The 20,504-nt window shown below is 50.4% G+C and overlaps 2 protein-coding genes and 1 long non-coding RNA gene across 7 annotated transcripts in view; 1 reads left to right on the forward strand and 2 right to left on the reverse strand.

Moving 5' to 3' along the window:
- Positions 1-998: 998 nt before the first annotated feature.
- LOC130204339 (PI-PLC X domain-containing protein 1-like) lies at positions 999-4,164 on the forward strand. Its single transcript, XM_056430988.1, has 7 exons — positions 999-2,008; positions 2,102-2,238; positions 2,525-2,650; positions 2,777-2,932; positions 3,051-3,163; positions 3,284-3,354; positions 3,443-4,164. Exons 1-7 carry the CDS (start codon positions 1,906-1,908, stop codon positions 3,718-3,720), a joined length of 984 nt encoding a protein of 327 aa, XP_056286963.1. The 5' UTR covers positions 999-1,905; the 3' UTR covers positions 3,721-4,164.
- On the reverse strand, positions 2,189-3,369 carry LOC130204341 (uncharacterized). The gene is made up of 3 exons (XR_008833630.1): positions 3,279-3,369; positions 3,045-3,183; positions 2,189-2,265 (listed from the first exon to the last, which is right to left on the reverse strand). It is a non-coding gene; the product is annotated as an uncharacterized LOC130204341 (long non-coding RNA).
- Positions 4,165-4,340: 176 nt separating the features above from the next.
- LOC130204337 (collagen alpha-1(XVIII) chain-like) overlaps positions 4,341-20,504 on the reverse strand; it is a 42,911-nt gene continuing 26,747 nt past the window's right edge. For 3 of the 5 annotated variants that reach the window (XM_056430987.1, XM_056430986.1, XM_056430983.1), the window contains exons 2-42: positions 15,355-15,896; positions 14,733-14,813; positions 14,574-14,624; positions 13,921-14,014; positions 13,441-13,568; positions 13,188-13,361; positions 13,082-13,108; positions 12,932-12,994; positions 12,782-12,856; positions 12,667-12,711; positions 12,462-12,587; positions 12,260-12,301; positions 12,132-12,176; positions 11,996-12,058; positions 11,666-11,797; positions 11,523-11,588; positions 11,416-11,442; positions 11,237-11,335; positions 11,092-11,118; positions 10,913-10,990; positions 10,761-10,793; positions 10,630-10,665; positions 10,484-10,543; positions 10,000-10,077; positions 9,871-9,924; positions 9,719-9,772; positions 9,585-9,653; positions 9,431-9,505; positions 9,288-9,318; positions 9,160-9,213; positions 9,037-9,071; positions 8,833-8,952; positions 8,610-8,757; positions 8,428-8,492; positions 8,197-8,325; positions 8,079-8,111; positions 7,837-7,994; positions 6,768-6,996; positions 6,486-6,683; positions 6,257-6,366; positions 4,341-5,511 (exon numbers count right to left, since the gene is read on the reverse strand). In XM_056430987.1, coding sequence (XP_056286962.1) covers positions 5,298-5,511; positions 6,257-6,366; positions 6,486-6,683; positions 6,768-6,996; positions 7,837-7,994; positions 8,079-8,111; positions 8,197-8,325; positions 8,428-8,492; positions 8,610-8,757; positions 8,833-8,952; positions 9,037-9,071; positions 9,160-9,213; positions 9,288-9,318; positions 9,431-9,505; positions 9,585-9,653; positions 9,719-9,772; positions 9,871-9,924; positions 10,000-10,077; positions 10,484-10,543; positions 10,630-10,665; positions 10,761-10,793; positions 10,913-10,990; positions 11,092-11,118; positions 11,237-11,335; positions 11,416-11,442; positions 11,523-11,588; positions 11,666-11,797; positions 11,996-12,058; positions 12,132-12,176; positions 12,260-12,301; positions 12,462-12,587; positions 12,667-12,711; positions 12,782-12,856; positions 12,932-12,994; positions 13,082-13,108; positions 13,188-13,361; positions 13,441-13,568; positions 13,921-14,014; positions 14,574-14,624; positions 14,733-14,813; positions 15,355-15,896 — 3,968 coding nt within the window. In that variant the 3' untranslated portion in view covers positions 4,341-5,297. The remainder of the gene's footprint in view (positions 5,512-6,256; positions 6,367-6,485; positions 6,684-6,767; positions 6,997-7,836; positions 7,995-8,078; positions 8,112-8,196; positions 8,326-8,427; positions 8,493-8,609; positions 8,758-8,832; positions 8,953-9,036; positions 9,072-9,159; positions 9,214-9,287; positions 9,319-9,430; positions 9,506-9,584; positions 9,654-9,718; positions 9,773-9,870; positions 9,925-9,999; positions 10,078-10,483; positions 10,544-10,629; positions 10,666-10,760; positions 10,794-10,912; positions 10,991-11,091; positions 11,119-11,236; positions 11,336-11,415; positions 11,443-11,522; positions 11,589-11,665; positions 11,798-11,995; positions 12,059-12,131; positions 12,177-12,259; positions 12,302-12,461; positions 12,588-12,666; positions 12,712-12,781; positions 12,857-12,931; positions 12,995-13,081; positions 13,109-13,187; positions 13,362-13,440; positions 13,569-13,920; positions 14,015-14,573; positions 14,625-14,732; positions 14,814-15,354; positions 15,897-20,504) is intronic. The other 2 variants (XM_056430984.1, XM_056430985.1) reach the window with 2 other exon arrangements.

Raw genomic sequence — 20,504 nt, forward strand, 5'->3', positions numbered from 1 at the left:
ACACTGCCAAACCCGATCTTTAAATAGAAGCAGAGTGAGAGCTCTTTTTGATATTCATGTTATCACTACGCGAGGACACGATCTTTGTCCTTTCAGAGGATAATCTGGACCAAAAACTATGTAATCACATTTTAACGGTTACGACAGCATATGTAATGATTACAATGTTTGTATTAGCTTATTATCATCAACTTCACACTTGCCATCTTTATTATGATTGAACAGAATGCATGTAATGAAAACAAACAGTATTCGTAGCAGTATATAGTAGTGTTATATTAACTCTGTTAAGAACAATTTAAATCACGTAACATGCTGTTAATAAGCTCTTTATGCAGGCACAGATAGAGCCCTAGTGGTGCTCAAGCACCAGCCCCTTTGCCCTGGATGAGAAAAGTGCCCTTTTTGCTGGAGCCCACTTTTTTCATTCATCAGTATTTAAGAATAAACGTTACTCTCTCTGTCATAAACTCCCCCCAAATGTGTTTTAATATCCGACGGGGCATTTATTTGAGTTCTTGTGAGAATTTCGCCCCGACATGCTCTGCGACGCTCACGAGCCCCCCGCGCCCCTCCCTCCTCCTCCTCCACTTCCTCCTCCGCGCAGTGCTCCTCGCGCCACCAAACGGCTGCACCTCCTTCTCCTCTGACGCGCAGCATCACACACAGATCATGACGTGTTTGTCCCCTGACGTTGTTTTGTGATAAATCGACCACAACATTAGCGCTGCTGAAAACATGGTCCGACTGGTCCGACGTTTCCTAAAAAAATAAACAAACAAAAACTCACGAAATCCGTGATTTCAAAGCCTCGTCCAGCTGTTTACTGACGTTAGTTATGTTTAGAGAATAGAGAGAGGGAGAGAGAGGAGAGAGAAAAGAGAAAGAGAGAGAGAGAGGAGAGAGAGAGAGAGAGAGAGAGAGAGAAGAGAGAGAAAAGAGAGGAGATAAGAGAGAGAGATAATTCTTATTCCGTTCTATTTAACGGGCTATAGTCTAGGATTTGCGTGGCCAGACTGAAAAAAAATCATACGGCCTCTCTTGTTCAGAGGGCCGGGCCAAATGTGGAGGCGGGCCGTATTCGGCCCACAGGCCTTAGTTTGAGGACCACTGCTCTTGGCTGTTCATGTCTATCAATATCGCTCATTTTGAAATGACGTTAGAGGGCAATACAGATCCGTATCAGACCAGGAGGGCGATACGTGGCTGGCATGACGACCATTAGCCAATCAGAACGCTTGTACTGTTGTTGCTATATAATAATTCATCTTTATTCATAAAGAAAATGTAAGCTAGCGGTCTGATGCTGCCAGAGGAGACGCAGGTCGAGGACAGCTTCATCAGTGTAATGCTGCTTATGCTTCAACTCTGTCACAAAACATTTTTGGCATTGGGTGCCCTTTTTTTTGGTTTGAGCACCTGCCCCCCAAAATGTCTGTGCACGTGCCTGGTCATAGTATACTATCCAGGTGGAATAGGAACTTTAAAAAAAAATGTTTTCACAATTAAAGAACAATTTAGGAACAATTAAACACATGGAAATGTACTGACTCTTAAAAGTTAATTCAAGAAGATTCAGAACCTCATATCAATACATATTACCCAAAATAGTTTACATGCACATCATCAATGGTATGATTACGTCATTTAACTGTTAATGTGAGAAGTACAAAAGAATTACAACCTTTTGTTTCGTTAACAAACTTCTGCCGCTTTTCATTTCCGGTTTTATTTTGAAGGCAAGAAGTGCTCGCTCGATACGTCCGCTAGCTTAGCCGTTTTGTATGTGTTTTTTTCGTTCCGGAAGACATTGTCAACAAACCGGTCTCGTATTGAAAAGGAGGAAGAGGAGCAATGACAACCGTCCACATTTAGCTGAATAGAGAAGGAATAAAAAACAAGAACATGGAAGAAGAAAGGCGGTTAAAGCTCAGCGGGAACCCGGACTGGATGTCCCGTCTGCCGCAGGAGCTGCAGGATGTCCCGCTGTGGAACCTGGCGATCCCCGGTACAGGAGGACATACCGGGGCATGTTGACGGGCTTGTTTGTACACGGTGTGCACACACATATATGTATCCATATTGTTGTCTGACTTCACAGGGAGCCATGACAGCATGTCGTTCTGCCTGGACGTCTCCTCTCCGGTCCTGAGGTCGGAGCCCTGCCTCCTCAGGGCGATGGACTGGCTGGTCCCCTGCTGGACTCGACCCTGCGTCTCCCGCTGGGCCACCACGCAGGTAAGCGAGCCCCAAATAACACCTGTCCTGGGGAGGGTTGGAGGTGGGACGATCAGGCCTCTGGTGGTGCGTTCAGGTGGTGTCAAACCTCTGGTGGTGCGTTCAAGTGGCGTCAAACCTATTGTTTGTAGTATATATATATATATATATATATGAAATTGATATGAATACAAAGTATTTGCCTATGAAATGTAAAGTAGAAGTACTGCATTATCTGGTTAGATGCTATCTAATGTGTGTGTGTGTGTGTGTGTGTGTGTGTGTGTGTGTGTGTGTGTGCGTGTAGCAATCGGTCCTCAGTGGTCAGTGTGAACTCGGCGTTCGTTTCTTGGACCTGCGGATCGCCAGGAAGCCGACGGGGGGCCACACACTGTTCTTCGCCCACGGCATCTACACACTGACGACCGTGAAGGTACACACACACACACACACACACACACACAATCTCAGTTTAACAGGATCTACACACACACTCTCAGATCCACACACATACTCCGTCTCGCATGACCCACACACACTCTCGTGCGTGTCCCTGCAGGAGGCCCTGGATGAACTGGCCGTCTGGCTGGACGCTCACCCAAAGGAGGTGGTCATCGTCTCCTGCTCTCATTTTGAATCTCTAACCCCTGAAGATCACTCCCACCTGGTGGAGTACATCACCACGCTGTACGGAGAGAAGCTCTGCCCCTCGCAGGTGAGAGTTTTATGGTGAATAATATAATTTAAAGATTATTTATTAGGCTGCCACCGGCGTCACACCTGTCAGGATTCTCTGTTCCACATTGATATGAAATGCATTTCCTTACCTGCAGGACGTCCCCACTCTGCGGTCCTGCTGGTCCAGAGGTCAGCAGCTCGTTGTTTCCTATGGCGACCAGCAGGTGGTGCTGCAGCACCCCGAGCTGTGGGCTGAGATCCCGTACTGGTACGTCGTCTCCAGGGGTTCTGGTTTAAAGACGTGTTTACCTGTTGTGTTCCGTGGTTAATCTCACATTCATTTCATCAGATCAAAAGGTCATTCTTTAAACCTTTAAACTGACCCCAGGTATGCCGACAGCCCGGATCCTAAGAAGGTGATTGCTTACCTGGAGGACCAGAAGCACAGAGCAAGACCAGGTATGCAGGGGAGGAGGAAATATTAAAATCACCTCTCAAAATACAAGCAGAATTACACAATAAAAGACTTTACCTGTTTGCTGTCCAGCTGGTTTCTACGTCACCGGCCTGAACCTGACGGAAGACGCCCCCTACGTCCTCCTCCACCCCCTCCAGGGCATGAGGAGGATGACCCTGAGGGCTCTCTCGCCGCTGCTCCGCTGGGCGAGCGAGCAGCGGCCGGGCCGGGAGGCGGGCGAGGTCAACGTCGTCTGCTGCGACTTCGTGGACCTCAGCGAGTTCTGCTCGCTCGTGATCGGACTGAACTACAAGACGCTCGCCGCCGGCCGGCGCCCCGTCTGCGAGACGCCGCGAGCGTTGCCATAGTAACCAGACCGGATGGCCCACATAGAAAGATGAATCTGGGAGAGGAAACACTTTGTACATATTTCTTCCTAATGAATTTGAATTTTCTACACTTTTTGTGTATGCATGCCATTTTTAAATGTTCTTTACTATTTGTTGTGTGTGTCATGATATCTGTGGTCACATGATGTCATTAGCGAAGCTTTAATGTCCCCGAGGGGCAGAGACAGATGGCAATAACGATAAATACAAAAAGAAAGCAATAAGAAAAGAGTAATCAGGTATAAAAATGTATTAAAGTGCTTTGTTGTGTGTGGGCTCTAATTAGTCATTAAACTATAAATATACAGTTTTAGTCAAAGTTTTACACATACAAAAAAAAATCTAGGATATCTGGGGTGTGGGTAGGTGCAGCAATAGTTTTTAACTGTAATAATAAATGTAAAATGATGTCATGAACCAGCACCGTGTGTCAGTTGAGTACTTTAGTTTGATTTACTTCTTAGAGAGAGATGCTGACGTTTATCGCTGTGAATATAAAGATATCCAACACAACAGGTTGCATGATATTCACAGATACTGCGTCTTTGAAGCATAATGACTGGAGGAGCCGCTGAAAGCAGGAACCGTGACGTGAGAAACACTTTTCCACTCAGGTTTATTCAAAATGTTGCTCACACAAGAAAAAGAAAAACATACAAATGTTGATGGCACATGAAAACATGACGCGAGACGCGTAGCGGCTGAATCCTGGAGATAAGCATGGCGAGCAGCGGGAGGCGTCCGTGTGTCGGCGTTGCACGTCTGCTGGATGCATTTGGAAAATGTTGTAATTGTTTTAATCACATTATACTAGAAGCGCGTTTTATAAAAAAATAAATATCCATTTGTTACTGCCGAGAAATAAGATTTGAAAAGACAGCCGCAAGACTTAAAAAACCCCGCAAGTGCTAAAGGTTACAGAGAGTGTTAAAAAAGAAAGTAAAAGAAAACATTTCATCTAAACTCGTTTATGTTGCTCTTGGACTGCACCGAGTATTTGAAGGACTCCATTTTCAACTCCAGCACCGACAGATACGTTCTGTATGTAAATATAGAGATGTCAATGTTAATGTTTGGTCGAGTCACAGTGGTGAATCCCTCTCTGAGATAAACTTACTTAAAGGACACGTGGCTGTGACTTCAATGCAATTCACACACGAAAAAGGGCCAAAAAACGATGTTGGAACTACTTTCTACGAAGAAAATAGTCCCCAAGAAATCAGTCTGTGTTCTGTAAATCATCAGGACCTCGTTTCTAAATCTCAACGCCTCATTAGCACCAGGCACGCTCACTTTAATATGTATAAAATCGACGTTATCGCGACCGCAAGCCGACAAGTCACAAACAAATAAATGAACCATTCACAGACTACAAATATGGCCGCCGGAGCGAGCGTAACCCGGCGTCACCTGAGGTCCAATAAGTGGGAGATCCTGTCTAGCACCATATAAGAGGGGCTTCATGACAAAACACTTATTTACAATAGGAAAGCAGTGTGTGTGTGTGTGCGTGTGTGTGTGTGTGTGCGTGTGTGTGTGTGTGTGCGTGTGTGTGTCTATCTCCTGGCCTGGTCGGCGTAGCTGTTCTCGATGCACAGCACCACGTAGGCGCTGGAGCAGCTGCCGGCGCTCTGCTGCAGCAGGCTGCCGCTCTGCAGCGACGACGCCATGCCGCTGACCGCCTGGCTGCCCACGCGCCACGCCTCGCACAGCGTGCCGCCGTGGCCGCGCCCGGCGCCGGTCGACCCGTGCCACAGCATCTTCTCTGGCCTGGGGATGGAAGAGGGGGAGAGAAGGGGGAAAAAGAGCGTGAGTTTACGACGTTTTGGTGGATTTTGTGGTTTTAATTAGTTTTTAAAAGTTCGTCGGTGTAGGAAAAATCCTAATCACTGTCCTGTTATGTAATAGCTCGTGCAACGCTTCTGATATACCATTTGTTCAAAAGTTTGGGGTCACTTAGAAATTATTATTACAAAGCACTGTTTTTAACATAAAATGAATCATAACTCTCCATAGTTAAAGTGTACATGACTATTCTCTGGTGTTAATGAAGTCTCTACAAGTGTGTAGAGGCCCATCTCCAGTGTTCTAATGGTACGTTGTGTTATCGCCTTAGAAGACTAACGGAGGGGGAGAAAACCCTTTAAAACCCTTTTTATGTGAGCGCAGCTGAAAACAGTTATGCTGCTGAGAGAAGCTATAAAACTGGCCTTCCTTTGAGCCACAAGAAGAACTACATTAATATTTACTATAAAAATCATTATTTATAACCTCGTCAACGTCTGGACTAGATTTTATATTCATTCTGAAATTTATTTGATGAATAAAAGTGAGAGTTTTCATGGAAAACACCAAACTGGCGTGTATAAAGGATGGAAAACCTCTGGCAGTCTTGCTCAGAGATTCCTGATCCATTCGTGAACGTTCCTGTAATAAAGTGTGACAAGTCAACCGTGCTTAAACTGCTTCTGATGTCTCACAAGCTACCGGAACATTCATCTGGCCCCGCGCTCACCATGTGGCGTCGCTGAGGACATCTTTGCCGTCGAAGGAGTAGATGGGCACGTTGTCCTTCAGCCGGCCGCCGTTGAACACACCCTCCCAGCTGTCGAACAGAACCTCGTCCTGCGAAGATGAGACGACTAGGCGATCAGGCTAGCCGCTTCCCCTTATTTACAGTGTTTGTGCTAAGCTAAGCTAACCAGCCGCCGGTTCACAGTCACTTTAAACTACTCCATCGGCACCTTCAGGTTGACGATCGGCATGCGGTCCCTGTCGGCCTTGCGGACGATGCTGTGCAGGTCCTGCAGCCTGGCGGACAGGAAGGCCCTGAAGGTCCCCTTCATGCCGATGGCCTGAGCCTGAGTGAAGCACAGGAAGTCGGCGCCGCGGATGCCCCGCATGGAGCCGGTCTGAGGGCCGTTCAGGGCGATGAGGTGGAGCTGTGGGAACACCGACGGGCTGAATCCTAATCGGCCATTTCACGGTAAAGACCCGGAGCGGAAGATGTGCCGGTTCTCTCTTACCCCTGGACCTGAGGTGTGATGGTGGACTGGAGACTGGGCCACAGGAGGAGGCGGTCTCCGCTGGGGAGTGACGGCGTAACGAGTCTCCGGGGAGGCGGGACGCTCGTGGGACGGATTCACAGGAGTCCTCCCGTCTGGGTGATTGATCCGGTCCGAGTAACTCGGAAACCTGGGATCCGTTGGAGGAGGGTACCGCGGATCCGGCTGATATCTTGGGTCAGGTTGGTTTCTAGGGTCAGAGTGGGTTGGGTAATGGGGATCAGAGTGGGTTGGGTTCCTAGGGTCAGAGTGGGTTGGGTAATGGGGATCAGAGTGGGTTGGGTTCCTAGGGTCAGAGTGGGTTGGGTAATGGGGATCAGAGTGGGTTGGGTTCCTAGGGTCAGAGTGGGTTGGGTAATGGGGATCAGAGTGGGTTGGGTTCCTAGGGTCAGAGTGGGTTGGGTAATGGGGATCAGAGTGGGTTGGGTTCCTAGGGTCAGAGTGGGTTGGGTTTCTAGGATCAGAGTGGGTTGGGTGTTGGGTATCAGAGTGGGTTGGGTGTTGGGTATCAGAGTGGGTTGGGTAATGGGGATCAGAGTGGGTTGGGTTCCTAGGGTCAGAGTGGGTTGGGTAATGGGGATCAGAGTGGGTTGGGTTCCTAGGGTCAGAGTGGGTTGGGTTTCTAGGATCAGAGTGGGTTGGGTGTTGGGTATCAGAGTGGGTTGGGTAATGGGGATCAGAGTGGGTTGGGTTTCTAGGATCAGAGTGGGTTGGGTGTTGGGTATCAGAGTGGGTTGGGTAATGGGGATCAGAGTGGGTTGGGTACTGGGGGTCAGAGTGGGTTGGGTTCCTAGGATCAGAGTGGGTTGGGTAATGGGGATCAGAGTGGGTTGGGTACTGGGGGTCAGAGTGGGTTGGGTTCCTAGGATCAGAGTGGGTTGGGTAATGAGGATCAGAGTGGGTTGGGTTCCTAGGATCAGAGTGGGTTGGGTGTTGGGGATCTGAGTGGGTTGGGTTTCTAGGATCAGAGTGGGTTGGGTACCGGGGGTCAGAGTGGGTTGGGTTTCTAGGATCAGAGTGGGTTGGGTACCGGGGGTCAGAGTGGGTTGTGTATCTGGGGTCCAGGTGATGCGGGTCCGGGTGGACCGGACTCTCCGGTGGCCTCTGGGAGTCGTGTGCGGCGGTGTTGGAGTGGTGGTCCGGGGAATAGGGGACGACCGGCGACTCCACGGCCGTGACCTCATTACTCTGAAGACCAAGAGCCTCGCATCAAACAACAACCCCACATCGTACATGAAGAGGAAGAAGAAGAGGAAGAGGAAGAACACTCACGTCCACGCCGGGCAAAGCGATGTAGCTCCCGAGCTGACAAAATAAAAGATACAACTCCATAAATATACGTGAAGTCTTTTGTGGCCCCTCTTGATGATTTCATTTTCTCTCTTGGTACCTGGACTTGACGAAGTCCGTCTCGGACCCGGATGTAGAGGTCCATCTGCTCGATGACGTAGACCAGCGCGCCCTCGGGCTGCCTCCTGGCGGTGGCCGTCATGATGTCGTAAGACCTCAACACCGTCACCTGGACACACCAACACTCACTCAGCCGGGCGGTGATTGTACTTGAATGACATATTTGTTCGATATTGAGGAATTGAAGTCGACGGATCGGATGCTCTCTCACCCCGGAGGAGTATCCAGGCTGTCCGGGCACTCCAGGGGGTCCCGGGGGTCCAGGAATATTGATAGCTGTCATTCAAGAAGAGGACCGTCATCAGACTTCATCAATAAACGATCAAAACACAGCTGTGACGGGGCTTTTATTTTGAAAGGTAAGACAGAAGCCTCCATGAGGGTATGACTCACTCTGTGAGCCCCTGTGTGTCCCATGTACTGAGGCTCCTGGGGGTCCGGGCGGCCCCGGGTGTCCGGCCGGCCCATCGTAGCCTCTTCCTGGTTGCCCCGTCGGCCCCTGAGGGCCCGGTGGGCCCACGATGGACTCTCCTCTCTGGCCCTGAAGGAGAAGGACAGATAGTCCTTTAGATGTGGACTTCCATGAGCAGAAAGCTTTCAGGCGCCGGCGTCTTACGGGAGCTCCGGGGACTCCGGGCCCCCCGCTGCCCCCGTAGCGGGGGTCGTAGTAGCCGCCGCTGGGTTCTCCTTTCTCTCCTTTGAAGCCCGGTTCGCCCGTTTCACCTTTCAACTCATTCTGCACAGAAATAAACAGAAAGACGTCAAAAAGATCCTCCGCCGCCAGCGGAGAGGAGGCGTGGAGGCCGGGGCGGAGGCTCACCCTCAGCGTGTGGAGGTCCACGGTGGAGCCAGCACCTGCAGCACAAAGAGGCGGGGCTTAGGATCGCTCTGCACAAACAACACGGACCTCTCGGGCTTCTTCTCCTGCACCCAGAGGAGCTACCTGTGATCTGTAGCGCCCCCGGTGGTCCGCGGTCGCCTTTCTCTCCTTTGACGGCTACGGAGGAGACGAGTGTGACTGCAGAGCGGCATCGAGAGGAGAGGTACTGTTCCTTTAAGGAGGGGTCTTACCTGGGTGGTACCTGGAGCGGTCCTCGTAGCCCTGGGGGCGATAAAGATCAATCGCATCTTATTACGTTCAACACATCAACACTTAGCTGCTTCACTTCCTGGAAACGCAACGGAATGAACCAACGGATGAAGAGAAGCCTCACTCTGACTCCGTCGGTGTGGAGGGACGGTCCTGAAGGTCCGGGAGGCCCGGGCGGGCCCGGTGGCCCCGGAGCACCCTGGGGCACAGCGGCGAGTATTAACAACAAACGGTGAAGTTAAACCTTTTTAAAAGACGACTGAATGTGCGACACTCACGGCGTAACCGGATCCGTATCCGGAGCCTTGGCCCTTCTCCCCTCGGGGCCCGTTCAGCCCCGGCCGGCCCTGCGGTGGAAGCCGTCGTTAGCTATGAAGCGCACCGTGGGGACCCGTGTGGGCCGTCTACTCACCGGTCGGCCCGGTATCCCGAGCTCCCCCTTCGGTCCTGAGGGCCCGTACGGACCCTGGAGGAGAAGAACGAGAGAGCCACGCGGGTTTATTACGATGATGTCATCACAGCAGTCACTCAAAATGTGGGAGATCGTAATGATCCGGTACGCACCGCGGGGCCCTCGGGGCCCTCGGGGCCCCCGGGGCCGGGGAGGCCGGCGGCGCCCTGTAAGACACACACAGCGTGAACACTCGAGTTTCAAGGTCATGACGTCACTTAAAGAGGTTTAACAGGTTTTACCGGCCGCCCCGCCAGACCCCCGAGGTACTGGGGCCTCCCGTCGGGCCCCAGGATGAGGCCGGGTTCTCCTTTCTCCCCCTGGACACAACCACACCAGCAACTCAACACACAGACGCAACAAATGTGCCGCTTTTACTTTGTAGGGCGAGATATCGGCGGTGTTTTTCAAAATAAAAGAGGAAGAAAAAAGAAGTATTTCTTAAAGTTGCAGAGCATATATTTATTTATATGTTGGACAGAGATTAATATAAAGAGAGTCGGATGTCGTGAATTTGAGCCGTCAGATGGTGAATTTAAACGACCAAATGATGTTGAGACTGATATTATTAACCTTAATTATGAACCTCATTAATTTAAGGGTCATGGTTCTTTCTGCTCTTCCTGAGTCTCATGTTGATCCTCCTGATCTTTGCAATACTGCACAAAATCTAAAGAATTCAGCATCTTTGTGTATGAAATGCAACATCATCTCTTATTCTCTTACTTTCGGTGCATATCCTGGAGAGCCCGTGTCTCCCTTGTCTCCTTTGGGTCCCGAGGGCCCCTAAGTTAAAATAGAAACACGCTTAATACTCGACACTTTCCTCCATTCTTGTGAAAACACATTTCATAATCGACCCCGATGCTCACCGGGAAACCTGCTCGGCCCGCGCCGCCGGCCGCTTCCTGGGAGAGAGAGAGAGAGACGGCGTGAAGAGAGAGAACCGAGGAGGGGGAGGATTCATGGATTAGTTCCTAAAGGTCGTTAGGGATCAACTCACCTGCGACCCTTCAGTCCAATACACGTCATTATACTACAAGACAAAGTTAGGCGTTAGTGTCGGTGGACGGGCAGTTAGTGAAGATGAGTCACGCGTTAATGAGGCGTTCAGGGGTCCACGGCATCTCCCGGGGTCGTGGCCCTCAGACTCACATCGCTGGTCTGGTAGGAGACTGGTCCTGGAGGCCCGGGGGTGCCCGGAGGTCCAGCTAGGTCTCGCCCCGGCAGACCCTGAAAAAGAAAAAGAAAAAAGAGCAGGTTTACGTTGAGATAGAGAAAATAATAACCATGAATAATTATAAATGATTATTATTTATTAATCAAAGACTCACCGCCTCTCCTCTCGCTCCTGCGGTTCCCTTATCGCCCCAAAAAATATTATTATTACATTATTAGAGCCATAAAAATACTATTGTTTTTATTTTCTGTAATATGGTGGCAAAAACCACAAATCCCAGAATGCATCTGGCCTCCTACCGGCATTCCGGTGAACCCGTCGATACCGGGAATCCCAGGAGATCCAGTGGATCCCTGTGATCCTTTGTCTCCGTGGTTCCCCGGCATACCCGGCCGACCCTGGAGATCACGATGACACATTTCTCAACAAGACCCCTCCGTCAACAACAACAACAACAACAACAGGTGAGTGTACTCACAGGTAGACCGCCGATGCCCGGCGGGCCCTGCAACACAGAACACACAGAATCATGAGGCCGAGGGTCTCCTGCAGAGAGAAGGGCCGAGGTCGGGCTGAGGGGGGTACCTGAGGTCCAGGGGGGCCACCGAGTCCAGGTGAGTCCTCGTGGGTCTCGTATCCGTCCCGGACCCCCTGCAGGGAGCAGGAGGAGAGGCTCAGTCAGAGTCCGGTCCACGCGACCCGAACAACATGCGTGCACCCGTACTCACGTGACCGAAGCGGGACGGGGGCCCCGGGGGCCCGGGGGGTCCAGAGGGTCCGACTGGTCCCATGGGACCTGGAAGCCCCGCCAGCCCGCCTTGCCCCACGGCGCCAGGCAGTCCGAGGTCACCCTGAGCACCCTGGGGTGACGGAGGACAGTTAGACTCTCGTGAGGAGAGAGAGAGCAAAGTGAGGAAGAAGAGGGCATGCGGAGAGGAAGGTCGGGGTTCAGAGAGGAAGGTCGAAGGTCGGGGTTCAGAGAGGAAGAGGTGAAACGGAGGCTGAATAAAGGAAACCACCAGAGCAGAGCCCCCCAGTACCTGAGACCCATTACACACCGTAGAGGATGGAGCAAAGTAAGAAAACAGGCGGGTGAATAAGTTGGCCTCTTGCTCGGCGCGCTGCAGACAAAGAGGAAGAAGAAGATGAAGGTCGAGTCGAGACGGGGATCCAACCGCCGGCTCGGAAAATCACCTTTTCTCCAGCTGCTCCCGGAAGGCCGAGCTCCCCGTCGTCTCCCTGGAGAGGAAATAAAGGCCTGAAGCTTTTATTCTGAAAAGCTGAGAGAAACGTTCAGCAGCGTGAAGTCTGTAGTCCAGTACCTTCTCTTTGGATCCGGGTCTCCCAGGAGGACCAGGAGGACCCTGGAACCGCACACAGCCGGTAGGGGCCCGGTACAGTATTTAATAACATCTCATATTTATTCAATAACTTCTCATATTTAATAACATGGACATACATTTTATTATGAATTTAATGACTTTAATCAAAAAGTTTCATCTCTCCGTCTCCCAGTGAACTCACCGGCAGACCGGGGACTCCATCCAGTCCCGGAGGTCCGAAGGCCACCGCTCCGTTGGGCCCCAGAGCCACAGAGACCCCTGGAGGGCCGGGAGGCCCCGGGAGGCCCGGAAGACCCCGGCCCCCCTGCTGAAAAACAAATCACATCATCACGCTGTGCAGAGACTAAAGGCCCGAGCCCGTCTGGTTCTGGTCCGCCTCAACGTACCCGACCCGAGTCCGTGGCCCCCGACCCCTCCATGTCGAAGAACGTCTGCGGAGGAAAACGTGAAACTCTTGAGTCGGTTGAGAGAGGACAGAAAGGTGTCTGCGGCGCCACGTACCGGCCGGTCCCCGGTGCCGGGTCCAGGAGGTCCCGGGGGGCCTCTGGGTCCCGGTTGACCCTCTCCGAGGTCACCCTGGAAACAACACACATCGTTACGCTGAATGAACTCAGAATGTTGTCACTGAGCACAAAGCATCTCCACCACGACCTTCTGGCCCCGGGCTCCAGACGCTCCCGGACTCCCCGGTACCCCTGGCGGTCCGACGGGACCCTGAAGAAACAAATCCAGAACAGAGTCTCAGAACCAGGTCAGAGTCTCAGAACCAGGTCAGCTCAACAGGAACAGGAAGAGACTCACAGCGCTGCCGTCCTCTCCCGGGTCGCCCTGGAAGAAGAAAACCGGCCATCGGTGAGAGACTCATAAAATACACACAACAACAACAACAACAACAACGTGGACTCACAGGTTCTCCATCTTGTCCCTGGTTCAGAACCGAGCCGTCCTTGAGGGTCACCACGCTCCCTGAGGGTCCGGCTGGACCGGGGGCCCCGGGAGGCCCCTGAGCACCGGGGTCTCCTTTGATACCGGCGTATCCGGCGCCGAGGGCCCCTTTGGCCCCTTTGGCCCCGTTCTCTCCCTGATGGACAGAAACACGATGATGAGGATGTCGGCTCAGGTCACTTCTCCTGCTCAGAGAGACGGGTTCTGGGTTCTACCTTCTGTCCTCCTCCTCCCTGAGAGGAGGAACCGGAGCCGGACTCTCCCTTCGGCCCCATGGGGCCCGAGACCCCCGCGAAGCCCCTCTCTCCTCGGTCGCCTTTCTCACCGTTCGCTCCGCCGCGACCTGGAGGACGCGTCACATTATGGGATGTCGCAGGAACGTCCGGGCGAACGCCGGGCGCCATGACGACCAAAACCGAGATGCAAAAAAACACACATTCACCAAAAAGAGTGAACTCATTAATATATTTAGAAAGTGCTAAACTAAAAGCGTCCCGGAAGAAGACCGAGGGGTTTCTCTCGGTGGTCTGGCGCCATCTGGTGGACACGTGGTGACAGTGCAAGTCTCTCCAGAAGACGCGTTTCCTTTGCTTCACTCCTCACGTGGAACCACCTGTAACTCTCCACATGGGGGCGCTGAACAGCTCCACATGTCACCCCCCCCCCCCTCTTCGTGATGATCGAGGAGCTTGTACCTGATTGTGTGTTCCTGGCTCCGGCCGAGGAGATCAGAGGAGGTTCAGGTACCGGCCGCGAGGGAGCGGGCGTGGTCTGGAACAGACGGGGGAACTTGAACGCCTCATTATTAGATTATGTCTTCATTTGAAATAAGAACTGCAGCTGCAACTTAAAGTCTTTCATTTTGTTTTGCACAAAAGCTTCAAAGAGCTTTATATTAAACATTTAAATTCACCATCTGAGACTCTGAACAGTATTTAAAAACACAAACTCTGTCTTCACATGTACACGTTTTTATTAAAAGTGAATTTTATTCATTTGAACCTCAAATTCTGTAATTAACACCCCCCCAAAAAATCCCATTTTATAGTAATATTCTTGTTGATCTTGCAGTTAGATGATTGATCTGTCGATGCTGGATATCTTGAATAAATCGAGCGCTCTTATTTTGAAGTGATGCAACGACAATTACATGAAGGTAGTAGGTGTGTTTGAAATCCTCCCAGCATGCACCGGGGCAATACTTCTCAAGTTATATGACTTCATGCATGATGTTGGAATGATAAAATAAATAGTTTATGGTGTTTTAAATCTGACAAAAGCTGCAAACATGTGCAGCACATCAGAGGAAGATAATGTGGAACTTCTGGATTCAAATGAAAAGACAAACCTTCACCGTGTGTCTGCGCTCTCCATCTCCACTGCCAAAGTCTCCAGAAGCCTGCAAGGAGAGAAATGAGTGTGTATGTGTGTATGTGTGTGTGTGTGTGTGTGTTACACATAAAAACCTTCAGACACGTTGAATTAAACACTTTGAAGAACCACTCACGGCGTCAGAGTCGTCCTCGTCGTCACACAAGCGCTCGGCCGCCCGGTGGTCTCCCACCACTCTCAGATCGGACATCTCGCCCTGAAAACACACAGCGAGCTCATTGGACTCCTTCCTCACTCCTTCCTCACTCCTTCCTGCCTCCTTGTTTGTGAGTTTAGATTCCTCTGAACCCTCGGGAGACGTCTCCGACAACACGCAGACAGGAGAGACGCAGCTCGAGGTACAAGTGTGAGGACGACTTTGATCAGGAGTCCACTTCCTCTCCACGTGGCCGTCGCCTGGGTCACCGAGAGGTCAGAGGTCAAACGCTGAGGCGGGGTCAAGTCGAGAGGGGTTAAGTGTGCCCTTCCTGTCGCCTAGTGTGCCCCCGACCTGCTCAGGGAGATACTGAAGGAAGAGGTCACTCCGAACCACACCTGCTCTGTTAGCTCACAGTGAGTCTTTTGGAGGAGTGTGAGAAGAGCAAACATGTCTTCAGCACTCGAGCATTTCCTCTTGTACTTCATGGTCAGAAGTGTGTCTGGATGTGTGCTGCATGGTGTGAGAGTGTGTTGTGTAGACTTGTTGTCATCGTATTGAAAGCGAGAGGATCGCGGCCCTCTCGTCCGGCTGAACACACCTGGAACTTGTCGGCGTCGGCTCCTCCCGCCTGCCCCACGAAGATCCCGGCCCCGGCGTCGAGCTCCATGGGATCCGGCGAGCGCTCGAACTTCACCACCTGCGGCTCGGAGTCGCAGCCCTGGTAGAAGGTCACCTGCTCCTCGAACACCGACAGCGAGAAGCGGCTCCAGGCGTGGGCCAGGCTCGGCACGTCGAAGGCGGCCGCCTCGTACGACGCCTCCGAGTCGGGCTCGGTGTAGAAGAACTGCACCCGCTGGCGGCCGGCGCGCACCGCGCTCAGCTTCACGCCCACGTACATGATCCTCTGGGGCCCGTCGGTGATGGAGAAGAGCACCGCGGCGGCGGGGCTGGAGGGCTTGATGTGGAAGAGCAGGGAGAAGCTGCGGTGGAACGGGTTGGGCACGTGGGCGAGGGCCGGCTGGCCGGACGCCGCCGCCGACGTGAAGACGAAGGCGGTCTCGCCGCGCGGCCCGTAGGACCGGGTGATCTCGTCCGGCGGGGGGTCTCCGATGAGCTGGAGCAGAGAGACGCCGCCCTCCTCTGCAGGGAGGCAGGAGACACGCTTTAATTAAAGTTACCACAAAAGAAACGTGCACGCGTGAACAAAAAGCTTGTGAATCCGGGGTTTACGAGGTGCACTTGAAGGCAGCGTTAGTTCAAAGCAAACGATCAGACGCTCTTTGGAAAGGACAGGATTCACACACATTTAGACCAGTGGATTTCCACGACTTTTAACCAAATGTCCTCGACCAAACCGAAATCTCCGTATCAACATGAACAATTTAGAAAACTTAGCGTATGCCGGCTTATGTTTTGAGCGTCTTTCTTTAAAAACATATTAATTACTTTAAACTCCATGAACTCAAACTCAAATGAACATGTGATTATAACACATTTCCATGACTTTTCCAAAACTTTTATGATTTAAGTTTTTTCCATGACTTTTGACCCTGAAAGGAGGTAAAGAAAACACGTCTGTGAGAAGATATCACGACTCAGGAGATCCCGTGACGTTTCTCCTGCTTTAGGAAACCGGTTTAAATAAAGTCGGCGTGATGCTCGGCGGCGCGTCGCCCCTCGGTTTCACTCGCGCTGGATCCCGCTCTGACGCCACGGTGAGAATGGACGATGTTTCGGTTCCCATAGATTCAAAACGGCCCGAGAGACCGACGGATTATATTCTCATAACTCAGCATCACGGGGAGGAAGAGGAGGAGGAGGAGGAGGAGGCGTGTTGGGACGCGGCCGTCATCACAGATTCACGAGAGGGCCCAAATGTACAGTGTGTGCATTAAACGGTCACAGGGGTCAGAGGTCGTGGGGGGGGTGGGTCACAAGGTTTATTAATGATGTGAAAGTATTGCATGCGGCCAAGTTGAGTTCTCAGTGGAAGGATGTGAAGCAGCAGCTGCCTGTGGAGACACAGAGGAGCAGAGGAGCTCACGCTCAGCAACGGAAAACAAGTCTTGGCATAAAAAGGCGGATGAGACGCGTGACTGGAACGGATCGTTGGTCTCTTAAAGCCCGGAACTCATTCTGAACAGTCAAAACACAAATGTCTTACATTTGCTTTAAAGCGTCTTTATCACGGTCTTCTCGCCTCCTCGGTGCACATCTGCACTCGCCCACTTGAGTCCTCAACACTCGTTCTCACGGCGCTCGTTGCATGAATGGCGGCGCTGTGTGCCGTGGTCCATCTAAGCCGGGATTCTGTGGGATTCGATCCAATCGGAGGACACGCCGGGTGGTCAGCTTCCCACTCGGGCCACCTGCTATTGGTTCATCTCTCAGCTGCTGCAGCTGTTGCCGAACATCAGCTGGTCTTATTATGTACAATTAAAGCAATGAGAGAACTTCCTCACGCTCACTCACATCTGGGAGCGCTCCAGTCCCCCCCCCCCCGAGCGGTCCAGTGAACCAAAACAACGTCTGCAAACTATAATTTCATTATCAGAGTTACAATCTCCGTCCCCGTCTCTGAATGTTTTTCTGTTTTCCATGTGAACCAAAATGCAGAGCAGGCAGGATGACCAGCAGGAGGCGCTCCACAGCTCGGCTGAGGGAGAGTACAACATGGTGGCGACGTGTGACCCCTACGACAGGTCTGGGTCCCCGGAGCCGAGACACTGACTTCAGATTCATGTTTCATTCCCATCGAGTTTTTCTTCTGGTTTCTTGGCTGCAGTCCAAGTCAAATATTATTATATTATTCGTGGGAAAAGAAATGTTACAACAAGAGCAATCTAGTGGAAGAATGTGAGCATGTTTTACTTTAATTTCCTTTTTCATAATCAGATTGAGGGACCATCCCATCACAATGCTACAGCAGAAGCCCTGAAAGCAACTTTGGGCAAAGCATTTCTTTTGCCACTGTCTAGTTAGCTTAGCTTAGCATAAAGCATGCAATCAAAGGGAAACTGCTAGCCTGGATTTTAGGCTCATTTCACATTTCAGCCAACAGGAAGCCCTCGGGTCATCACGCCCGATTATGCAGCTTAAAAAAGAGCTTTTCTGAAAGAGCCGGTATAAAAGTGTCCGTAACCCGACCCCACTGTGCTCGTCTCCTCACGGCCGGTACCACCCAGTGTCTCTGGTGGGACTGGGTGGGCGCCGGGCTGAGACGGGCCAGCCGCCGCGTCTCCTCGCGCTCACAAGGCTCTCTTGTTACCGCCGCCACACTCTTTCTTCTGGGGGCGCGGCGCTTTCCCACCCGTCGTACATGCCATCCTCCGTCACCACAGACGGCCCGATTGTCCCCCCCCCCCCCACTCTGCGGCCCCTGAGGCATTCGCCCCCTAAGTCCACACAGGACTCTCCTCGCCGGCCCATCAGAAATGTGATGAGGAGATAACGGGACAAGAAGGGCGGAGCGGCCGAGCGCGAAGACGATTATCTGCGATGTGCAGAACTAATGGAGGGGGAGGAGTTACAAGAAGCGGAGGCCGGTTCTGCGCGTTGCACGCACCACGAGAACCTCCACGTCTGAAGAGTCCACTCAAGAAGCCCCTTTGTGATGAGGAGTCAGAGAGAACAACATTCTGCTCTGCAGACGTGAGAGTCAAACATTCGACACCGCGTGTAACGGGATGCTTTAGGTCCGAGGTCAAAGGTTATCCAAACAAGAGCCCGCTGACCGAGCCGCCCCTTCAGACCCAGAAGCCTCACATTAAATGTTCCTGTGGGAAAACGCGTGATGGAGACGGGTTTCATTGTCGTGAAGTTCATGCCGCAGGATTGATCAGGCCATGAGGGCTGCAGGGCCTCTGGAGCATTTCCTGTCTTAAGGGTTAAAACTCGGGGAAAAGCTTCTGTGTGTTTTCTGTAAATGAACTTGGAATCCTTTCAGTCAAAGCAGAGTTATTGTATTGTCTCATATAACAAGTTGTATTTGAGCTCTATTGTTCAATATAACGACAGAACATGCAGCGCAACGGGCTTCAGGTGGCGAGACGTGGAGGTGACATGCGGCCTGCGACAGTGAGGTCAACTCGGCACAAACAAACAACAACCGCTGGTTTTGCACGTGTGAACGCGTTCGTTGCAGATTAATTACACTTTACACTGTTGGCAACCTTGTTCCACCTTCTAGGCTTCATTTAGTTTAAAAACACGTCTTGAGAGAATCAACGTGCAGAGACTTGAAAAACACGCCAAATCCAATCAATCCGCACCTACAGATGCAACATATTCACTTTGATATATTTGTATACAGTATATATATATATAAATAAAATAAAATATATATAAATATAAATGTATAAATATATATATATATAAAATATATGAATAAATAAATAGATATATCGATATATTAATAAATATGTATATATATATATTAGTATACATATATATATAATACAGGACTGTCTCAGAAAATTAGAATATTGTGATAAAGTTCTTTATTTTCTGTAATGCAATTAAAAAAACAAAAATGTCATGCATTCTGGATTCATTACAAATCAACTGAAATATTGCAAGCCTTTTATTCTTTTAATATTGCTGATTATGGCTTACAGCTTAAGAAAACTCAAATATCCTATTTCTAAATATTAGAATATCATGAAAAGTATACTAGTAGGATATTAAACAAATCACTTGAATCGTCTAATTAACTCGAAACACCTGGAAACACATTTTCAAATGTTTGATTTTGTTTTGCTGTTATAAATCTTTTTTTTTACTTGGTCTGAGGAAATATTCAAATTTTATGAGATAGGATTTTAGAGTTTTCTTAAGCTGTAAGCCATAATCAGCAATATTAAAAGAATAAAAGGCTTGCAATATTTCAGTTGATTTGTAATGAATCCAGAATGCATGACATTTTTGTTTTTTTAATTGCATTACAGAAAATAAAGAACTTTATCACAATATTCTAATTTTCTGAGACAGTCCTGTATATAAATGAATAAATATATATATATAATTAAATATATGTAAATAAATATACATATATATCTATAAATAAATATATATACAAATAAATATATTTATTTATTTATATATTGGGGTGTGGCGGTAAAAAGATGTGAGCCGATCAGATCTCTGCTGCTCCTCTCTGCAGAAGGCTTTAGGCTACATTAGCTGCCGCTAGCATAACACACCTGAATCTCCCTGTGTGGGTAATGAAGGCACCTGGTTCTGACCTGGAAGAACAATGTTCATACAGTGATTATACAGAGTTTGATCATGTTATTAAAGCACCAACTCAAGTCCCTTCAGGTTCAAACAAATGTGCACAAGGTTGCTGAAACAAATGTCAAACATTTTTATGTGAAGTAAAGTATTTGTGATCGCATTGAAACGTGCAAAATCATGTTCAGAGTGAATCACGACAGCCAAGAGGTGCTCAGACAGGTGTGTTACCGAAACAAACGCACACACACAGACACTCAAGCAAAAATCTACGAAAAGTGACGTGACATCGGATTCAAAATGTATCCCCAGATACATTCTGACCCGCCGGGGGTTACCTTTCAGGTTACTAACGGACGAGCACGCTCTCTCGGGCAGCAGGTGACACTCCACCGGGAGGCGCCCGTCCTCCAGAGACGCCCAGCAGCTGTCCTGCAGCACATGGCAGAACCTGCGACAGGGCGGGCGTGGGGGCGCGGCGGCGGCGGCGGGCGGCGGCGGCGGCGTGCACCTGGG

The sequence above is a fragment of the Pseudoliparis swirei genome, chromosome 14 (assembly GCF_029220125.1).
Source record: "Pseudoliparis swirei isolate HS2019 ecotype Mariana Trench chromosome 14, NWPU_hadal_v1, whole genome shotgun sequence".
Lineage (NCBI taxonomy): Eukaryota > Metazoa > Chordata > Actinopteri > Perciformes > Liparidae > Pseudoliparis > Pseudoliparis swirei.